Raw genomic sequence first — 17,851 nt, 5'->3', positions numbered from 1 at the left:
CGCTGATATCAGAGATAATAAATCAGGGTGAACAGAGACTAAAGAAGCAGGATGTGCAAAACAGTACAATTAAATTGCCCACAAAAAAAAATGAAGTATATACGTATCTGAACATTTATTATTGAAAATGCACAAATGACTACAAGATAATTTGCAGTAGACAGCTATGGTTTCACTTGACTTCTTATATGTAACTGAAAAAGCAACATGTATGTCATGTATTGTGAATGAACTTTAAAAAAGCCTGGTACTGCACAACCAATTTAAGCAAAAAATGGTTAAGAGTCATATTAACAGTATAGCTGAACTTGCCTCAGGAAGAGTCCTTGTCTCAGATAAAAAACAAGTAGCTTTGCAGTTCGCATGTCTCCAAATCGGAGACTGGCCTTGTAAAGTTACCTTACTTCAGTAATATTACAAACAAGTGTGGACTGTTAGTTACAAGAGAAAAGAATGACAACATTTTTTCTGTAAAATGCATTGATAAACACGCATTACCCCAAAGAGGAAGGAGATTTTTCACTGTATGTTTCTGCAGCTGTGACAAAGGTGTGCAGCTTTTTGTGGCTATGGTTGCAAATATTTCAATTAAGCAACAACAACATAGTTTAAAGACTTGCTTCTTCCTATTTCCTTTTAAAATATCCTTAGTTATTCCATTTTTTTCAGGCTACATGGAATATATATGGGTTTGGCCACAAGAATTTCTAGAAGACTTTAAGTGTTCCTCTTTCTGAGGCGCTGAAAGCCCTCAAAACATATTAAAAGTTCCAAAAGGTAACTATGATAAAAAGATAAATATGAGTCATTCTCACTGTTACCTCTTCACACAAAAAACCCCCACTGAACTCAATGAGACATCCAGTCATAGCTGTATCAGCAGAATGCTAAGCTCCAGAGTACGTCACTGACAAGAAACGACTCCACATTTGTAGCACTTGTTGGTGAGGCAAGAAGTGGTTATGGTATCCTTTTAAAACAAAACCCAAACTCTACTCCTATAATTTTTTTTTAAGTAATAGGTACTGTAGTGGAAGCATCCTTGAGAAACAAAGAGCGTAGTGATCTAGTTAATAGTGTTGCGGTGACTTTTCAGACACTGACTAGTCCGTCAAGCACCATCTGCAATATGTACAGCATAGTTAAGAGAAGGATTATTAACTGGCCTAGAAACTAAAAAGCCATTTCAGTCTTAAAAAGAATATGAACTGAATTCACTAAACTTGTACAGCTTGAGTTCAGAGCACCTACAGTTAAGAAAGCTTTCTATGTCACAGGATAGGAACCAAGTATTATGTAGAATATATAGCACCTCATCTTAAATTCATCCTAAGTTTTGGAAAACTAAAATCAAAGAAGCATGGTACCACAAATCACCTCTACTATGAGCAAGACCACCTCTGCTGCTGACAGATTGTGGATGCAGTAAAGCTCGTAGGAAACACAGGACTACTGCCTAATGGAACTGAAATATATGCATTAAAAAAGGCTTAGCTTTTCTTAAAAATATTAATTCGACTTGGTGTAGAATATGAAGCACTAGCATCCGGGTTCAGCATCCTCAGATTTTAGTCATGCAATCCTTTTCACATTACTGGACGAGAAGTAGAAATGACAGCAAATAATGGGTCAGAAGAACTACTTGCTGCTAAACTGGAAAGCTCCTTTCCTTACTGCCTACAGTAAAACAGCCCATTAAGAGTTGCTTTTTGATTAAAAACAAGTAAGTAATTTCAACTACGGCAAAGTGACATGTTTTAACTTGACATTTTGTTAAGGATGAGTACCCTGCAAAGCTCATAAAAGAGTGAAGATATTCAGTGGAACATTAAGATTTACTATATATACTCAATGGCACTGTCACTCTTGTGCAAAACATGTCAACCCGGAAATATCTGACTCAACAGCCCTAAGGTTATTTAGAATAGAAAGTGAGATTTTTACTTGTTTCACTTTGATGCCATGAGAGCAGCTGCATTAAGTTCTCTCAGTGGTTTTCAAAACCCAAATAAAATGCTTGGTCTTTGTTTTAAAAGTTACTGTGCAAATGTGTGCCACCCACCCAGTCTGTAATGGCTTACATTCACCATTTTCAGAAAAGATAAACACAGCAGAGAAGGAAATTATAACATAAAAACAGCCTGGCATGTGAAATGAGGAAAAACACAGTAGACTATCTGGCAAGACAAAGCACACAAATGTTATTTCGTGAAAATTAATAGCATCTGTAATTATACTCCCGTCCCAGCACTCTCCTGCAACCTCATGCCCAAATTAAAGGTATTTTATCTAATTCTTAGTTGAGAGGTTACTAAAAGTGGTAAGTCACAGCTGTGTTGACATTGAACTTCTTGAACACAGAATACCAACGTCACACTGACACACTTTGCAGATGCTTCGTTACAAGCAGCACCAGTCACTTGATCTGAAATACCTAACCTAGCTGTAAAACAAACTGTTAATCTCCAGACCCTTCTCCAGTTAAAGTCTTCTTTACAGTTCTGGAAACACACCAACACCTTATTATGTTTATGCTAAACTTATCTGCATTTCGATTGGAATTTGACAGTGACCAGTGGTTCAGCTCAATGGTACCTCAGACACTGATGGGAACAGGCCCCACGTACTCATCGTTTTAACTAGATGCTCTCTCTTTTTGTTCCCACAGAAATCTATAACACAGTGACCTTCAATTTAAAATACAAACTAATTAACTATCTGTTCTGTTGAAAAATGTTGGTATAGTGCTGATAACTGACTCGCCTGAAGAATTTCAATTATTAAAAGACTTATTTTTCCTTGCAACACAAAAAAAGCACTGCATGTCAAATTCTGTACATAGCTAAATGATGCTTCTTTCTAACTGATATCACTATTCGCTTTGATACATCTTTTTTTCAGAAAACTGTATTCTCATGGAACTTTTCTTCAGTCAACAAAATCACAACAGCCCATGTAGGTGACCATGCTGTAATTGACTCGTATGGAAATTATACTATTGCTGCAACATCTGCACAATGACCTCACTTCTGAAGACTGCAAGCATTTCATCCAGTTCCTTATACACCACGTAAAATTTGTGCAGTCTAACACAACAATGCTAACTTCTGCCTCATGTCCTGAGTAGTTTTATGATAGACAATGACTATCTTATGTAAACCTTACCGCAAAGCTCTAGCAACACCATTTTTCTTACAGAGTTGACCAACAGCCATATTTCACCCAGTTAACTGGCAGGGACCATGTTTGTCTGAACAATATTACAATAAGCCAACCCAAAAGCCTACACTGCAATTCAGTTAGGATTTTTTAAATTTTTACTTTGCTTTTTAATATTATAAACAATGAGGTTTTGTATGCTCTTGGAGTCATGGATGCCTACGTTTCTAGATGCCATATCTAGCAGAAGAAAAAATATCCAGAATTCCAATCTAGAGAATATAATGGATAATATTTAAAAACAACAACAACAACAACAACAACAAACAAGCAAACAAACAAACAAAACCACAAAAACCACAAACAAACAAACAAAACACACAAAACCCCAAACCAAACATTTTATTTGGTACCACAGAACCAGTGACAGTTTTACAGTTCTTTTCAGTAAGTCTCAGAGATCCTACATGGATATTATTCATAACACAAAATGGAGTCTTTATCAATCAATTACGTACTTAAAAATATAAAGAGAAGTTATGTACGCTAGATCCCTGAAACAATTACAAATAATATCTCAAAAATCCATTTAGAGTAGGTAAAGTAAGATACAAGTATTCTTAAAGATGAAATTACTTAGGACTCGGATCATTTTAAGGACTCCAGAGTTATCTTCGAGAGAAATACTTTTCAAATGGATTAGCATGATTTTCTATAGATATGTCCAGACTCTGTTACGGTGTTACATAGACAGATTATTCATGTACTTGATTCATTAACAAACTATTGGCAAGGAGGCTGTATTATTGTAATGTGGATTTTTTGCATGGAGACTAGGGTGCATTATGACTCTAATTCAAAGGAGGAAGAGAGAAAGGGTTACAGGATGCATAAAAAGCATGTAGACGATATTCAGACTGGCACACAGTGTGTGATAAAAATCAAATATGGAACATAATGGGACATATGGAAACATATCTTTCATGCAGGGAAGGATGAATCATAAGTTCACAGCTGGAATTTATGTGGATCCTTATTTAGTGGAGCATCTGTAGCCACTGTTTAGCTACATTCCCACATCAACAACAAAATGGTGCCACAGAAGAGAATGCAGGCATCAAGCTCCAGCTGGTATCTGCACCCACCACTCCCTTATTTTCCCTGAAGCCATATTTAGTCAGTTTTCTTTTTACAGTTTGTGGTGTATAAACATGCACATGCAAGTCAAAATGCCACACCTGACCACCGTTGAATTTTGGAAAGTATAGGAATCTGATATAGAAGGGATAGATTCAGAAAAAAATCCCAGTCATCAGCCACAAGTCTACAGCTTTACTTTCTGCGTCTTACATATTTATGTAAGTAATTCATGTACTTCCCATGTTAGAAAAGTTTATTTCAGTTTACCATCATTTTAAAAGGTCTTTTAAAATGCAAACTGAAAAATCATAGAAAACATTATTTATATAGGTCCATTTGGAGAAAACCAAATTCCAAATTCAGCGTTATAAAATTGAATATAGATTGAATCGCTTTAATGTTTTTGCACCTGACTTTTAGCACCCCAACAGTATCAAAAAGTAAAATAAGAATGTGTAGAAGGACATCATAGCACATCTAAGCAGCTTCCATACCAACAATACATAAATACCAATTAAAGATGTTTAAACTGGGGTTAATTTTGTTTTGGGGATTAGTGTTGTGTTTTTACTTTTTAAGATCACTGCTGTCTGTGTTACGACTTAAATTATTTCTATCCACTGCCTTCTGAAAGATTTTGTTAATGAAGATATAGAAAAATGAAACATACATTTTTATGCAAGAATAAAACTGTATTTTAAAGTAAAAAATATGCCTAGCACTGAGTATCAGAGGATTTTATTTTTTTTTAAACAGCTAGGATATACCACACAGTTTCTCTTAAATGTTCAATTAAAATTTTGAAGAACCTAGATTTAAAAGAGCATACTTCTATAAAAATTGCCATATTTGAAACTGGATTACAATGCTCTAATGCCATAATCCCTTCCCCAAATTTTACTTCCACAATTATTTATTCACTTAATATATATTTTAAATGTGCTCCATAACGGAAAAAAGCAAAACATGAATTACATCTTCTTGAGGAACAACCGTAGGAAAAGCCCTCAGACCAGTTCTGTATTCTGTACTTTACTTGTATTGATTTCAGTAAGAACAGGACTAGGCACCTGAAATTAAAATTTTCTAGTGTTGTAAAGTATTCTTTCTTCACAGAAACCTTTTGTATGAGCAGAAGGCCTTGATATACCTTATTTTTGACCTGTAATAGTGTACTGGCAGGATGACTTTCTCAAACAAGATTTCACAATGGAAAAAATAGATAGACATTCTTTTGAAAAAAATGTCAGTTGAGTCTGATGATGTAGGAAATTTCACTAACCATTTTTACTGTTGTCTGAATATTTTCCATGTGCTTGGTCGTGTTCTAAAACTAGCTTTTACTTCTCTCCTTAGAAAATCAGACTGAGAATTCACTAGTGAAACTACCCTCGTTAACAAGAAAATACACCAGTATGTCTGTACTCCAATTTTTCCTCAATTTTTAAGGAAAATAAAACAATAAATCCACATTACAACGAGTGATACGCAAAAACTGGAGAAGTAGCATTTTTCTTGGAATGAAAATTGACTTTTCATGAGAAAGATTCTACATTTGTCAAGTTATCATAAATAACTTATCTTTGATTTGGTGAATACTAACTTAATATTACAGCTCATGCAAGCAATTTTATTTTTTAGATATTTAAAGGAAGACAATGTCTTCAGAATGCTACATCAAAAGGTAAAAAAAAAAAAACCTAACTAACATTTCCAAGTGAATTAAAATGTTTCAGTTGTCTTTCTTATTTATCCCTGCAGAGAAATATTAACACCTCGGTAGATTCCAGAACAATATTTCATGAGGCCTTGTAAAATCATATAATAATAATATTCTATTTAGATCACCTTGTCGTTTATGTTTATAATTATTGTCTACTCTAGCAAAGAGGGAATCTAAGTGGGAAGAAACTAGAAATTACACATGGCACAAGATAAACACATATTTCTTAATGTAAAACAGGATTTACTGCTCATTTGTCACTATTCTAGTAGAAATTCAACAATTTCTTAAAAGTAGAACAATTATAAGAAAATGTAATACACAGAATCTACGATAATGAGATCCCATGTCAGACAGACAGATGCCATACCTTGCTTATTTCTATACATGAATAAAAACATATATGGTGAGTTGAGGTGTTTTTTTCTGGCAGAAATGATCGAGACCCTCCAGGATAAAATTTTACTTTCCTTAAAACAATCTGATCATTCTTTCTCATTCCCTCTCTGTCTTTCCCCCCACCCCGAACTGAACTTTAGCAATGCATTAACAATGGACTGGTGGAAAGGAGGATCCATTAAAATGAGGAACTCACTGCGTAAGGTACTTTTCTTACAGTATGCTCCATCTGCATGAAGCCAATGTTTTGGTGTGCTGTCTGCTCTTGTAACTAGTTCTCTCCCAGATATCAATGAAGCTGTGCATACATTTTTATTTTTTTATGCAAATTATGGCTTTGGAGAGGTCATGCCTCAACACCATTGAATTAATAAGCAGCCAATCTGTGATATAAAGAACATATTTATAATCATCAATCACCTCTCAGATTATTACATTGTTTGCAGAACATTATAAAAACTGCTAAGTATCAGACATTTCTTTATGGCATTCTGCATAAAGATGCAGCAAAGCATAAAAATAAATCTCTTTTTGGGGAAGATTGTACAGAAAGCACTTTTTCTGCTATCTTAAAGGACACCAGCAGTTAAAGACTGAGCTGTTTCATAGAACTGTTTGTATACCAATGTTTGAGTTACACTTGAGGGAAATAGTAATTTAGAAAATGGATTTTTGTTTCAGACTTTGAATGCTAAAAAACCCCCCAAAACAAAAAAAAAAAAAAAACCACAACAACAAAGAAAACACCCCACCCCAAGCCCTGAAAAAGCTCCATAAATAAATCACATTTTTAAATCTTGAACAAAAACCAGAAACCTTACAATTTTTAGCACAAATGAGAAGGTTCTTACACAGCTATTATGCTTTCCCTGGTTTAGAAACAGTAACCCAGAAGTTGTTTTTGCTTTTCATACCTGCTTTCCACAACCCTTTCTTCCGTGCATTCTAATTTAAAAGAAAAACTAATATTAGATAAAGCAACACGTAATTTGACAGCCTACCAGTTAAATTCTGACAGGGTCAATAAAATGAGAGCTTGCAGGAGTCCCAGATGAGGAACACTTTCATGAATGCCTCCATTGTGTAAACTCTCCGTATATCCTGCCTGCAAATGACAGTCATATGCCACCAGCTGCAGGAGGCATTCCAGCAATGTCAACTGCTGTGGGGCATTAAGGAAGGGTGGACGAGTTGGTACTTTTTATTTTTCCCTGGCTAGAGAGAGGGCTGTCACGCTTAACTCATTTACTGTTATTTTTCTAAAGGCTAGGGTGTTTATTCAGAAATGTTAGAAAATATATAATTAAAGCCTTGCTAATGGAGGTCCTCATTTTAATAGTAGTTTTATTATATAAAGCCAGCTGGAAGTAATTATTTTTTTTCCTTGCAAATTCTTCATTAGTTTGTACCTCCCGCCTCCCCAAGACATCTATTTCAGATGTTCTTATCAAATTCACATATTTTAACAAGTAAGATGTCCAGGGAACAAACAGCTATTAAAAGTTACGATAGGAAATGTGAAAACCTCAGTGTCCACTAGTAAGGAATACAGTTGCTACCACTTCTAAGAGACTGTTTTCCTATGAACTCCATTTTACAGACTGACATAAAATTTAAGTTTTAGAGAATTTCTGCAAGAAAAAAAAAAAACAAACTTGGCACATTTTTACTTAAGAACTAAGTATGAACATAGTGACACAGGTTTGTAGCTTAAATAGATTTTAAACAACTCATTGATGTCCGATCTGAGTATTTTTGTCTACTAAGGCTGTGCAGAACAAAACAAAACCAAAAAAAAGAAAAAAAAAAAGGCGTTAAAGCATTCTCTGTGTTTAATTTTCCCATTTTTCTTAATATTTGTTTTGTCCCATAGAGACAACCTCATGTTTGAGATACAGGAATACAAATATTCTGAGGGCTCACAGTACTCAATACTCCTTTTTAACCTTCTGTGGTTAAGAAATTGTACAAAGCAGAGATCAAACTGAGATGCTTTTCAGCACCTTCCATGTGATAAGCCAGGGTATCAAACATTTTTATCACGCTCTTGCATACAGGAACACTGAAATACAAAATACTGAACTCTTTGCATGTCAGCACCTACATTCAGCCACCCTTGGAAGGGATGCTTCTCCTCTCTGCCCCTCATCTCTTCCTATACTCCCTTATAATCAAGATTGTTTTAATCATTGAATTACTACCAAGGAGAGGGTTGTTTTTTTTTTTTTAATTTTAATACATGTCCAGATATATACACAGGGCAAGAAAAACTGTGGGGAAAGAAAAATGAGGAAAGGCATAAATAAATAAAAGATATCAATAATGATCTATCATAAAATGACATTTTGCCATTGTACTTCCGCAGGAGCCGTAACATCTCACAAGACATCCCTCTGAAAGCAGCAATAAAACTGCAGTACAGTACACAAGGTCTTGTATTCTGTGCAGGCAAAAGGCAATGAATATGCTAAAAGGAAATCAATCTGCATAAAAAGATCTGACAATAACATCTTCAGGTTTGTTTGGTTTTTTAATTTATTTTTTTTTCCTTAATGAGAAAACAAAGAAGGCAGAACAGTTTGGGAAGCCAAATTTTTATGTAGATGAGGATAACTCCATTCAAAATGCTACTTTATTGATTAAATTACCTTTTATCCTACTGTGTTGCTACTTTTCCTATGGAAAAGGTGGCAGTATCAGTTAGCAAGAAGTCTTTTAAGTTTCTCCTCCAATTTATTTTCATGATGAATTACCCTGCCTAAATTTCATTTTGAGATTTCTGTTTCAAAAAATCCAAAATTTCAGAACCAAACTGGAAATAACTAGATTTTCACGATGCTTTGCAGGGTAACTTGCAAAAAAATGGGTTTTCAGTAACTTATACATAAAATCACAAACATGCTTATAATGTCTAAAAGCTCAGACCTGACCAGAGACTGTAACAGAGAACCTGGTTTAATTTCTGGATTGTGATAAAACAGGAAGCCAGGTTTAGATTTCTTTAAGTGCAATGCCTAACTTTTTTTTTTTTTAAAGTCATGTTCATCTCCTTAGTGTCTAAATAATAGAAAATATTAAAATACACAAGAGCAACTGTCTTAACCACTGTAGAATCTTGTCTTGCAAAATACCTGTGCATTTAGCTTCATAAAAGTTACACGCATACCAAAGGCTTACAGAATTGAGCTCCTAGTTACAGCTCACTCTGAAGGCTAATACACCGCTATCTGTAACTCTGTACCTAAACTATATGCTGTCCTTGATGCATGACAGGGCCTCAGTGACATGAATGGAAAAACACATGCTTGGATCGTGGTGAGGATATGATCCTTTATATTCTATTTTCCTCTCACAGGTACACACCAAATGTTGAAGTGTTCAACTGAAAAGAACTACATTTTCATTCAAACTGTTCAAAGCCAGAAATATTGCATTTTAAAGTTACCTGTCTGTCAGAAATACACCATTGAATGCATGGAGAAAATATGTATGCAGAGAACCAGGTTATCTGTCTCCTTTCTTGGAGTTCTGGTTAAATAGAGTTTAAAAAGAACCACCACAAATAAACAAATTGTATTCATCAGGTGTGTCTCACTCTTCCTTAAGTTGTTAAAAATTACTGAGAAAAAGAAGAGCAATTAAAACACTTTTCAATATTAGTCACAGTAGATATCACAAAATACCAGAGCCATTTATCACACCACTCAAATTCTTCTATAAGGGGCATATTCCAAAACGAACAGGTAGGCAGACTGCAGCACCAATCTCTACTGATGTATTCATCGTGTGGTCCATTACAAAATAAACAACATCTCAAATATCACAGTAAGTTTACCTGCCAGTGTCAGTACATTTTAGCTTCAATGACAACCCCAGTATAAATTTTATCACTTGCCATAAAGCTTCTTAAAGTATCACTTATTATTCACTTTATAAGAAAGGCTTGCTGACTTCTGTGTTGCGCACAGGAAGGAATGGCTGGATCATAATTGTGACATTTTCTCTTCTGAACTCCTGTGCTCTGTAACTGGCAGATGACACTCCTTTCCCTTACACAAGTGCACAGACACGCATCATCGGTAGAGGATGGGGATGCAGTGGCTTCCCGAGAGAGTCAGAATAGCATCAATGGTACATTGTTGGCAAGTTCACACTGATCAAAGCCATTCTGAGATGCTCACCCCCCGCTCCACGAAAGAGATGGCCTCGCTATGACTAAATGTTGTGTGACACAGCCATACAAGTGGCACTGTCTTCTTTGTCAGTGAAGCAAAATCATTTAGAAAACAGTTGTCAAGTATTTCAGTAAGGGAAAGGAGGCATTAGGCATTATTACAATGAGTGGGGTGAGCAGTAGCAAAGCAACAGATGCCTGTCCATAGTCTGATGTATAGTCTCTTGGATGTTCGTTAGACAGACTGATGTTAAACTGAAAAATGCATTTTGCCTCATTGGAAAACTGTATATAAAGACATAGACGCTCATTTAATAAAACTGGTTTTTAAGCTTACGCCTTTCCACAGGCAAGATGGGTAAAAAATAAACCCCTTAATTACAGTTCATCTAGAAGGTGAAATTTTGTCATTACACTCTCTGAATTATAGTAAAAAGCTGCATTAGTGATTTTCTTTTTGAACAAAAAGATAAAGAGACAGTGACAATGGGATTCTTCCTTTCTCCTCTTCTCTGTTTCAGCCTTGTCTTTCTTGAGCCAGAATGATTCATCACCTCCTGGGTATACTAGGAGCCCCAAGTTTGGAAATTCTTCTAAACTGCGAAGAACCATTAGTCTACAAGGCAAATCCTTTTACAAAAGCACAAGCACTATTGTTTGGGAAAAATGACTGAGCAAAGAAAGCTATACACAGCGTATGTTTTGAGCATTTCTAGTAAAAAGTAAAAGCTCTTTAAAGCTTTTTTTTCCTGATTGTACTTTATGACGGCAGTTCTGTATCAGTGAACAGAGTGTTCCTTTGCAATCAGCACAGTGTCACAACGACCTGGCAAACGTGAATGCTTTCACTATCACTACAGTCCTTGCAATCTTGCCTCAGCTGTGACCCATTCACTTTTGCCCCAACTTCACTAAGATGCCTTACTCAGCATCTAATTAGTTAGGGAAGATTTGCCTTGGCTCTTAACCCTGACATAAGAGCAGGAGACTCTGCTGCTGTTATATACCAAATCTATTCTGTCACTACATTAATCAAATCCCCATAAAACTATACACAAATAAGTAACTACTAAAAGGCATAGTAGAAAAATAGAAAATAGAAAAACTAAACATTTTAAAACATTTTAAAACGTTAAAGACTTGTGCTTACTGCACAATATAAGCATGTGCTTCAATATATGCTTCAATGCTTCATGCAGTTTCGTGCATACATATCTCAAAGTTAAGAAAAGATCTGACAGTGTTCATACCACATCATCAACTAAAATATACAATGGCACAAATATGTTCAAACACCGTATGCATATACGTGCAAGATTAGTATGTATGGTGAGGAACGAGAAACATTTTGCTATGTTTTAGTTCTGCAAATACTGAACACAGTAAGAGAAGGTATTGAGAGGGTTTTTTTATTTTTAATCATGTATCACGCAGATAGCCACGTATCTATCACTTGTATGTCTAGTGCTATATGCCACACAAACACGCTGGGCTTTTCATCCTGTACTATATTTTCTAATGCCTCTATTCTGAGGTACAACAGAAGCAGCACAAAATTCTTGATGTAGATATATTTAATTTGCTGAAAGGACATGAACCATTACAGGTCTAAACCATGCTTTACAAAAATACCAAACAAAATTAAAGCAAGTGACCAAAATGAGACAATGTAAACTGATAAAGCTTGTTAATTCATACTAGAACATGAACTTGCTCATGAACAGCAATAAAATAATACATCTGGGGTCAGCTAATCTTTAAAATGGTGTGATGATAATATATGTAATAAATGAAATTATTATGTTTGCTGATGCTTACTGACAAAGGCGACTGTTAACTACTGTAAACTACAAAATGCATTTTACTAATGTTAATCTTCCTCCCAAAATGTCCACAATAAATCAATGTATGGAATTATAGCCTATTGTTGAATTAAGTTTGAACTTTTTGTGTGTGTGCACCCATATTAAAGAACAGTTATAAGTTAGAGTAAAATAGCTAATTACTTAATAAACGTTAAAATTGCGTACAACCTCGATGACCAGCAACCCAGGAGCATTTAAAAAGCTTTCACCCTCAATCCATTAGACATTACACTACGCTCCTGTTTTTAAATAACTGGTTCAATAAGCAGTTTATGTGCCTATGTCTACATCACTGTTAGAAACGAGCAGATTGAAGAATAGAAGTACAGCTCAAAACAGGCAGTGCACATTGTATAGAGTTTAATATTTCTAGCAAAATTAATGCATACTCCACGTATTGTAAGTATTGTTTAGTTTTCCTTGGAATAAGCATTCATTTATGCAAGGAAAAAAAGTTGAATTTACTGTACCATATCTCTCGTGAACAGACGCGTCTATATTAATATACATCATTGATTTAATTTTTAGTTTTCTTGGCTTCCCGCTCACCTATCTAGAAGTGATTTCTCTGGTGATAACTAACACATCATGCTAATGAGAGAATCTAATGTACAATAGAGAAATGTCACTACTAATAATATTTGCATGAAGTTAAATAAAGCAACTGTAAGAGAATGTCAGACAGTTGTTCTTTAATAAGATACAGTTACACAATGAAATTATGTTGTTAATTTTGTTACATCGAGTGAATCCTAAATTACTATATAATGACGCACAGATCCATTTATAATTGTGATATACTGCTTTTTCACTCTCACATTGAAAAAAAGCTTCTGGAAAGGCTATTACCTTTTTATCTGAAACGGATTAAACATACTTCTTTCTTAACAAAACGGTACATGGCTCTGGCATTTTGTGTCACTGTGGGTTACAGCCATTTCTCTTATGGTCTCATTTTTGAAATGACTTTAAAGTATTTTAGAACATTACAGCCCTTAAGGTAACTGGATAAAGAAAAATGTCATTTCTTATCCTGACAAATGCACAAAACATTTATGAAAGCAGACAATCACAAAAGCCTGCTTTTTTTAATCAATCAAATCCAGACCTTCTTTTCTGTTGTTAACAACTCCTTGCCAGAACTAGGATGGGCAGCGGCTGCCCTGGACTTAACCAGATGAGCATGGAAGAGAAGCCAAGGGTTTCTGCTCATTCTCGACCTGTCACTGATCAAAGTGACCCAAAGAAGCACTCCTTTTTAAAAGTTAAGATTTATGCCCTTTGAGGTTATCAGACATTCTTCTGTGTACAGAATGGGATGACCCCTTTCAAGAGAATCACACACTTCTACATGGACAAAAGGTGCATAGGCAACAATGCAGTCAAGTGGCCATGTCATAAACTTCTCACAGGTAATTTAGGAGACTATTCCTCTTCTCCTCTCACCCCACCAAAATCTAAATTCACTCTGGAATGTGGAGATGACATTTTCTTGCACTTTCATTCTTTAAGAAAATAATAAAAAAATAAATACCATCATACTTGCCATTAATAGCACAAACCTGTACAAACAATCCTAATTTTTTCTAAGAGACAGACAGTTCCTTGTTATAATGAAGCAGGTTTTCCTGTTATTCTGAGAAAAGTTATTAATTCCTATAGTATACAAATAGCAGTGCAGTGTGAGCTGAGAGGTAAGAGGAGCGAGGAATCACAGGGTTTTGTTTGGTTCTAAATCATTCTTCTTACCACGCTCCAATCTTTGTATTAAAAGCCTGCTTGAGATTAAGTTACAATTCCAAGGAAAAGTGATGAGACTCGGCATTTGTTTGCTTCTAAAAAGCACCTGGAAAGCCAGCATTATACTTAGAAATTTAAAAAATAAATGTCTCTAGCATTACTATGGATAGCTGGAAAAGTTTCATTAAACACTTCTTTCAAACCATGCCAAACTTTGCTTGCAAGTTATGTACATTTCATAACTTCATGTTATTTGTACTCATGAAAACAATTTTTCTGAAAGCACAGGAAAAATTTTAAAAATACTTACATTTCCAGAAGATGGATTGAAAATAATTAACTAACAAATGGATTAAAATAGGTAACAGAAAACAATATTCAAAATTTTAGTGATTTAGAAAGAAACATTGGCACTTAAGACACAAATTTGCTGCTGCACTTGCACACAGTCTGTGCTCCTAGTCTGCACAAGCTAGCAAGTTAAAACAGCCTTAACAAAACATAAATATAAGACAAAATATTATCCTTAAAGAGGAGAAAAATGTGTGTAGCAAAATAACTTACCCTCCTCTTAAAAGCATGATGACAGCTTATTTGGACTGAATATGTTTAGCACATGACAAACAAACAAACAAAATATGACAAGGAGATTAACACAGTATGCGAATGCCTTAAATAAAGACTTTTAAGAAATAAATCTGTTCGACATCACCACCTTTGCAGTGCTACTGTGCGTGTATTTCAATGGAAGGATACACACTGATGCAGCATTTACCACACATCTAGTCATTTAGCACATTACTTCTCTTCCTCTATACAGAATACAACACGACCACACATGTTCAGTAACGTACAAAAGCCAGTTAATAGTCAAGAATTAGAAAATGTAAAATATTATTTAAAAAAAGAAAATAAAACCCGAACTGCCTAGCTTATGTGCATAAATATTTGGTTGGGTCTAATGAGCTAGTTTTCTCAAATTATTTGACCCCCTTAGACACTGTGATGCTCTTTTATTTAGTTTTGTTTCCTTTCCTTTCCTTTCCTTTCCTTGTCAGTGTTGAACATTTTGTAGTATTCCAGAGACCACAAAGGCTAAATCTGTTGAAAAAGGTCTTACACTAAACAGGGAATCTAACACTATCTATGTGGTTCAATTGCCATTTATCAATTGATCGTTATCTGGATCTAGTTATGTTAACTCTTTTGCAGCTGAAATGGAAAGAACCTTTTCTCCACCCAAAAAATTTAATCTCACTTCTTTGTAAAAGAATACAGCAGGTAATTTGAATAACTGCTTTCCATGCTATTGCTCAGTATCAATATAACCAAATATGTTATGTATCACAGACATGCATACAGCTGATAAGGCTTGTAAGCAGTGTAGCAGCAGTTCACACTTCCTAGTGCCAATCAGCGTTTTTGAAATGTGCATCTCTACCAGGAAATGAACTTTTTTACTTTCCAGAATGGGAAATTGAACAGAGTTGCTTATTTGCCTTATGTTGATTACATTCTATACCAGTGTACTGTATCAGCAGTAATCAGGGTCCCTCTACAGGATATATCAAAATATTTCTTATTCAAATGCCTCCATCCTGTCCTAAGCTACACTGCTTAAACTGTCGTCCATAGACAACCGCTATTGGTTATTAACTATCTGCTATGGAGTTTTTCTTGGCTTTAAAGTTTTTTCAAAAATTAAATTGCCATTTTATGACCAGTATTCAGGCATGCTTTGTTACTGTAAACTATAAAAACCTAATTAGTTTCCCTCCCTTTTCTTACAGTACAACGCCTCTCAGGTAAATGAGTTCATTCATCTTATGTCCGACATTAAATAAGAGTCTAATATTAATATACAAATCATTTACTAACTCTTCTTTTAGCTAGCAGAATATTTCAATTATTATAGGTCAATGTCAGACCATAATTGGAAACTAGTTTTCAGAAAGGCAAAACGTCCCCTGGTAGGGAGCCACCCTGTTAAAAACCTCCAGGTTGAACTTCCCTCCCCTGCTTGAGCCCCATCCAAGCTGAAAGTTTCTCTCTTTCTTTTTTTCCCTTTTTTTTTTCCTCTCCCCCACCCCGTGTTTTTTTTTTTTTTCCTTTCCCTTCACCCAGAAGCGCCAAGCAATTGTGCAAGATTAGGTACAACACACAGGGCGCGTATCACCAAGTGCATGGTACAGAGACACTGGCTCCTGTGATTAATTATCAGTTATTACTGGCCTTGCAGTAACATTTTCGCTTTCCCGTCAGAACCGGCATACCAAGCTGCCTTAAACGCGGCCCCCGGTGAAGGAGCAGCTCTGGGGAGGACGCCAAGGCACAGCTCGGCAGAGGGGGAGAGAGAGGGAGCGAGCGGGGAGAGGGAGCGGGAGAGGGACCCGAGGACTGAAACTGTCTCCTCTAACGACCCTCAGCTTCGTGCTGGCAGCAGCTCCAGCAGGACGGCTCGCCGCTCCTTCCCTCTGAATAAAACTATTCTGCCACATGAAGTCAATTATGCCGTTCTGAGGGGCCCCCTAAATTTAGTATCAGTTTGATTTGGGGGCTTATGTACTCAGGGAGAAAGAAAGGAGTTTTGCTGGGATAGCAGATACTTTTATTTATGGGACGGGGGGTGAGCGAGGGGAAAAAAACGACTGGAACAAAACAAAAGCAAACAAAGAAAGAAAAACAGTCTTACTACGAGCAAAGCTCTATTTGGAAACTTTAAAACAAATGCTTTGCTTCTACTTAAAGCTTTAATATTTTTTCCTCTTTTAAAAAGAAGCCCTTAGGGAAGCAATGAAGTAACCATGCACATTCCAATGACATAGTTATGACAGTTCAGAGGCTAACTATGTAGTGATGAATGAAACAAAAATGAAACGTGGAAAGAAAGAGAAAAAGGAGGGGGAAAAAAGAGCACAAAAATGCCATGTTTTAAAATAAACGAAAGTAACGTACCTGTTGGGACATTCTGAATAAGAGGTTAGTGTCAGTGTTCTGCCATGTCCCCATGAAACCAGAGTCGGTCGCTGCCGTTCTTGTTCCGAACTGCATGGAGTTGTCAGTGCAGGAGTCTCTTAAAGTCAAGTCTCTTGCCCTCTTTCGCTCTCTGTGTCTCTGTGTGTGTCTGTCTCTCACATCCACTTCTGCCTCTTCTGACTGAAAAGTGAAGGTGGATTTTTTGAGCCTCTTGGCAGCCAGTAGCAGGAGTGTAGTGTAGTTAAGAAGCTAGCTGCACCGTGCGTTTCATTTGGGAAGGGGGGATTCAGGGGAGAGGGTCAGAGCTTCTTTCGCACCTCCAGCACAGATACCCCTATCATTTATGCATAGATTGTGACTCCCCAAGCTCGCCTTTGCTCAGTTTAACAGCTGCCTGTCAGGTGTGCATGCAGCACTAAGGAGACCCAACCATCAGCTTCAAACTCTCAGCCACTGGATGTCATTGGATAGCAGAGCAAAGAGTCAACTGCACTGCTCCACTGTCAGGCACCAAATGACATCCTGCACTAACCCTTCAGTCTACAGATACACAGATACACACACACGCACATTCTCTCTAAGTAGCACAATGATTAGAGTGAATTGGGAGAAAGAAAAGTCTGTGGCCCTTTCCCTCTCTTTCTCTGTTTATCCTCAAGAATCCTGTGAAGTACA

General features: G+C 36.1%; 1 protein-coding gene across 1 annotated transcript in view; it reads right to left on the bottom strand.

The window, feature by feature from the left end:
• BNC2 (basonuclin zinc finger protein 2) overlaps nt 1-17,517 on the bottom strand; it is a gene marked incomplete at both ends in the record, with an annotated part of 230,217 nt that extends 212,700 nt beyond the window's left edge. The window contains 3 exon segments of the mRNA XM_080362757.1: nt 17,156-17,382; nt 17,385-17,475; nt 17,479-17,517. Of these exon segments, the coding sequence (XP_080218883.1) occupies nt 17,156-17,382; nt 17,385-17,475; nt 17,479-17,517 (357 nt within the window).
• Nucleotides 17,518-17,851: the final 334 nt, after the last annotated feature.

This window comes from Nesoenas mayeri (assembly GCF_963082525.1).
Source record: "Nesoenas mayeri genome assembly, chromosome: Z".
Lineage (NCBI taxonomy): Eukaryota > Metazoa > Chordata > Aves > Columbiformes > Columbidae > Nesoenas > Nesoenas mayeri.
This window is presented reverse-complemented; position numbering and strand designations above follow the sequence as displayed.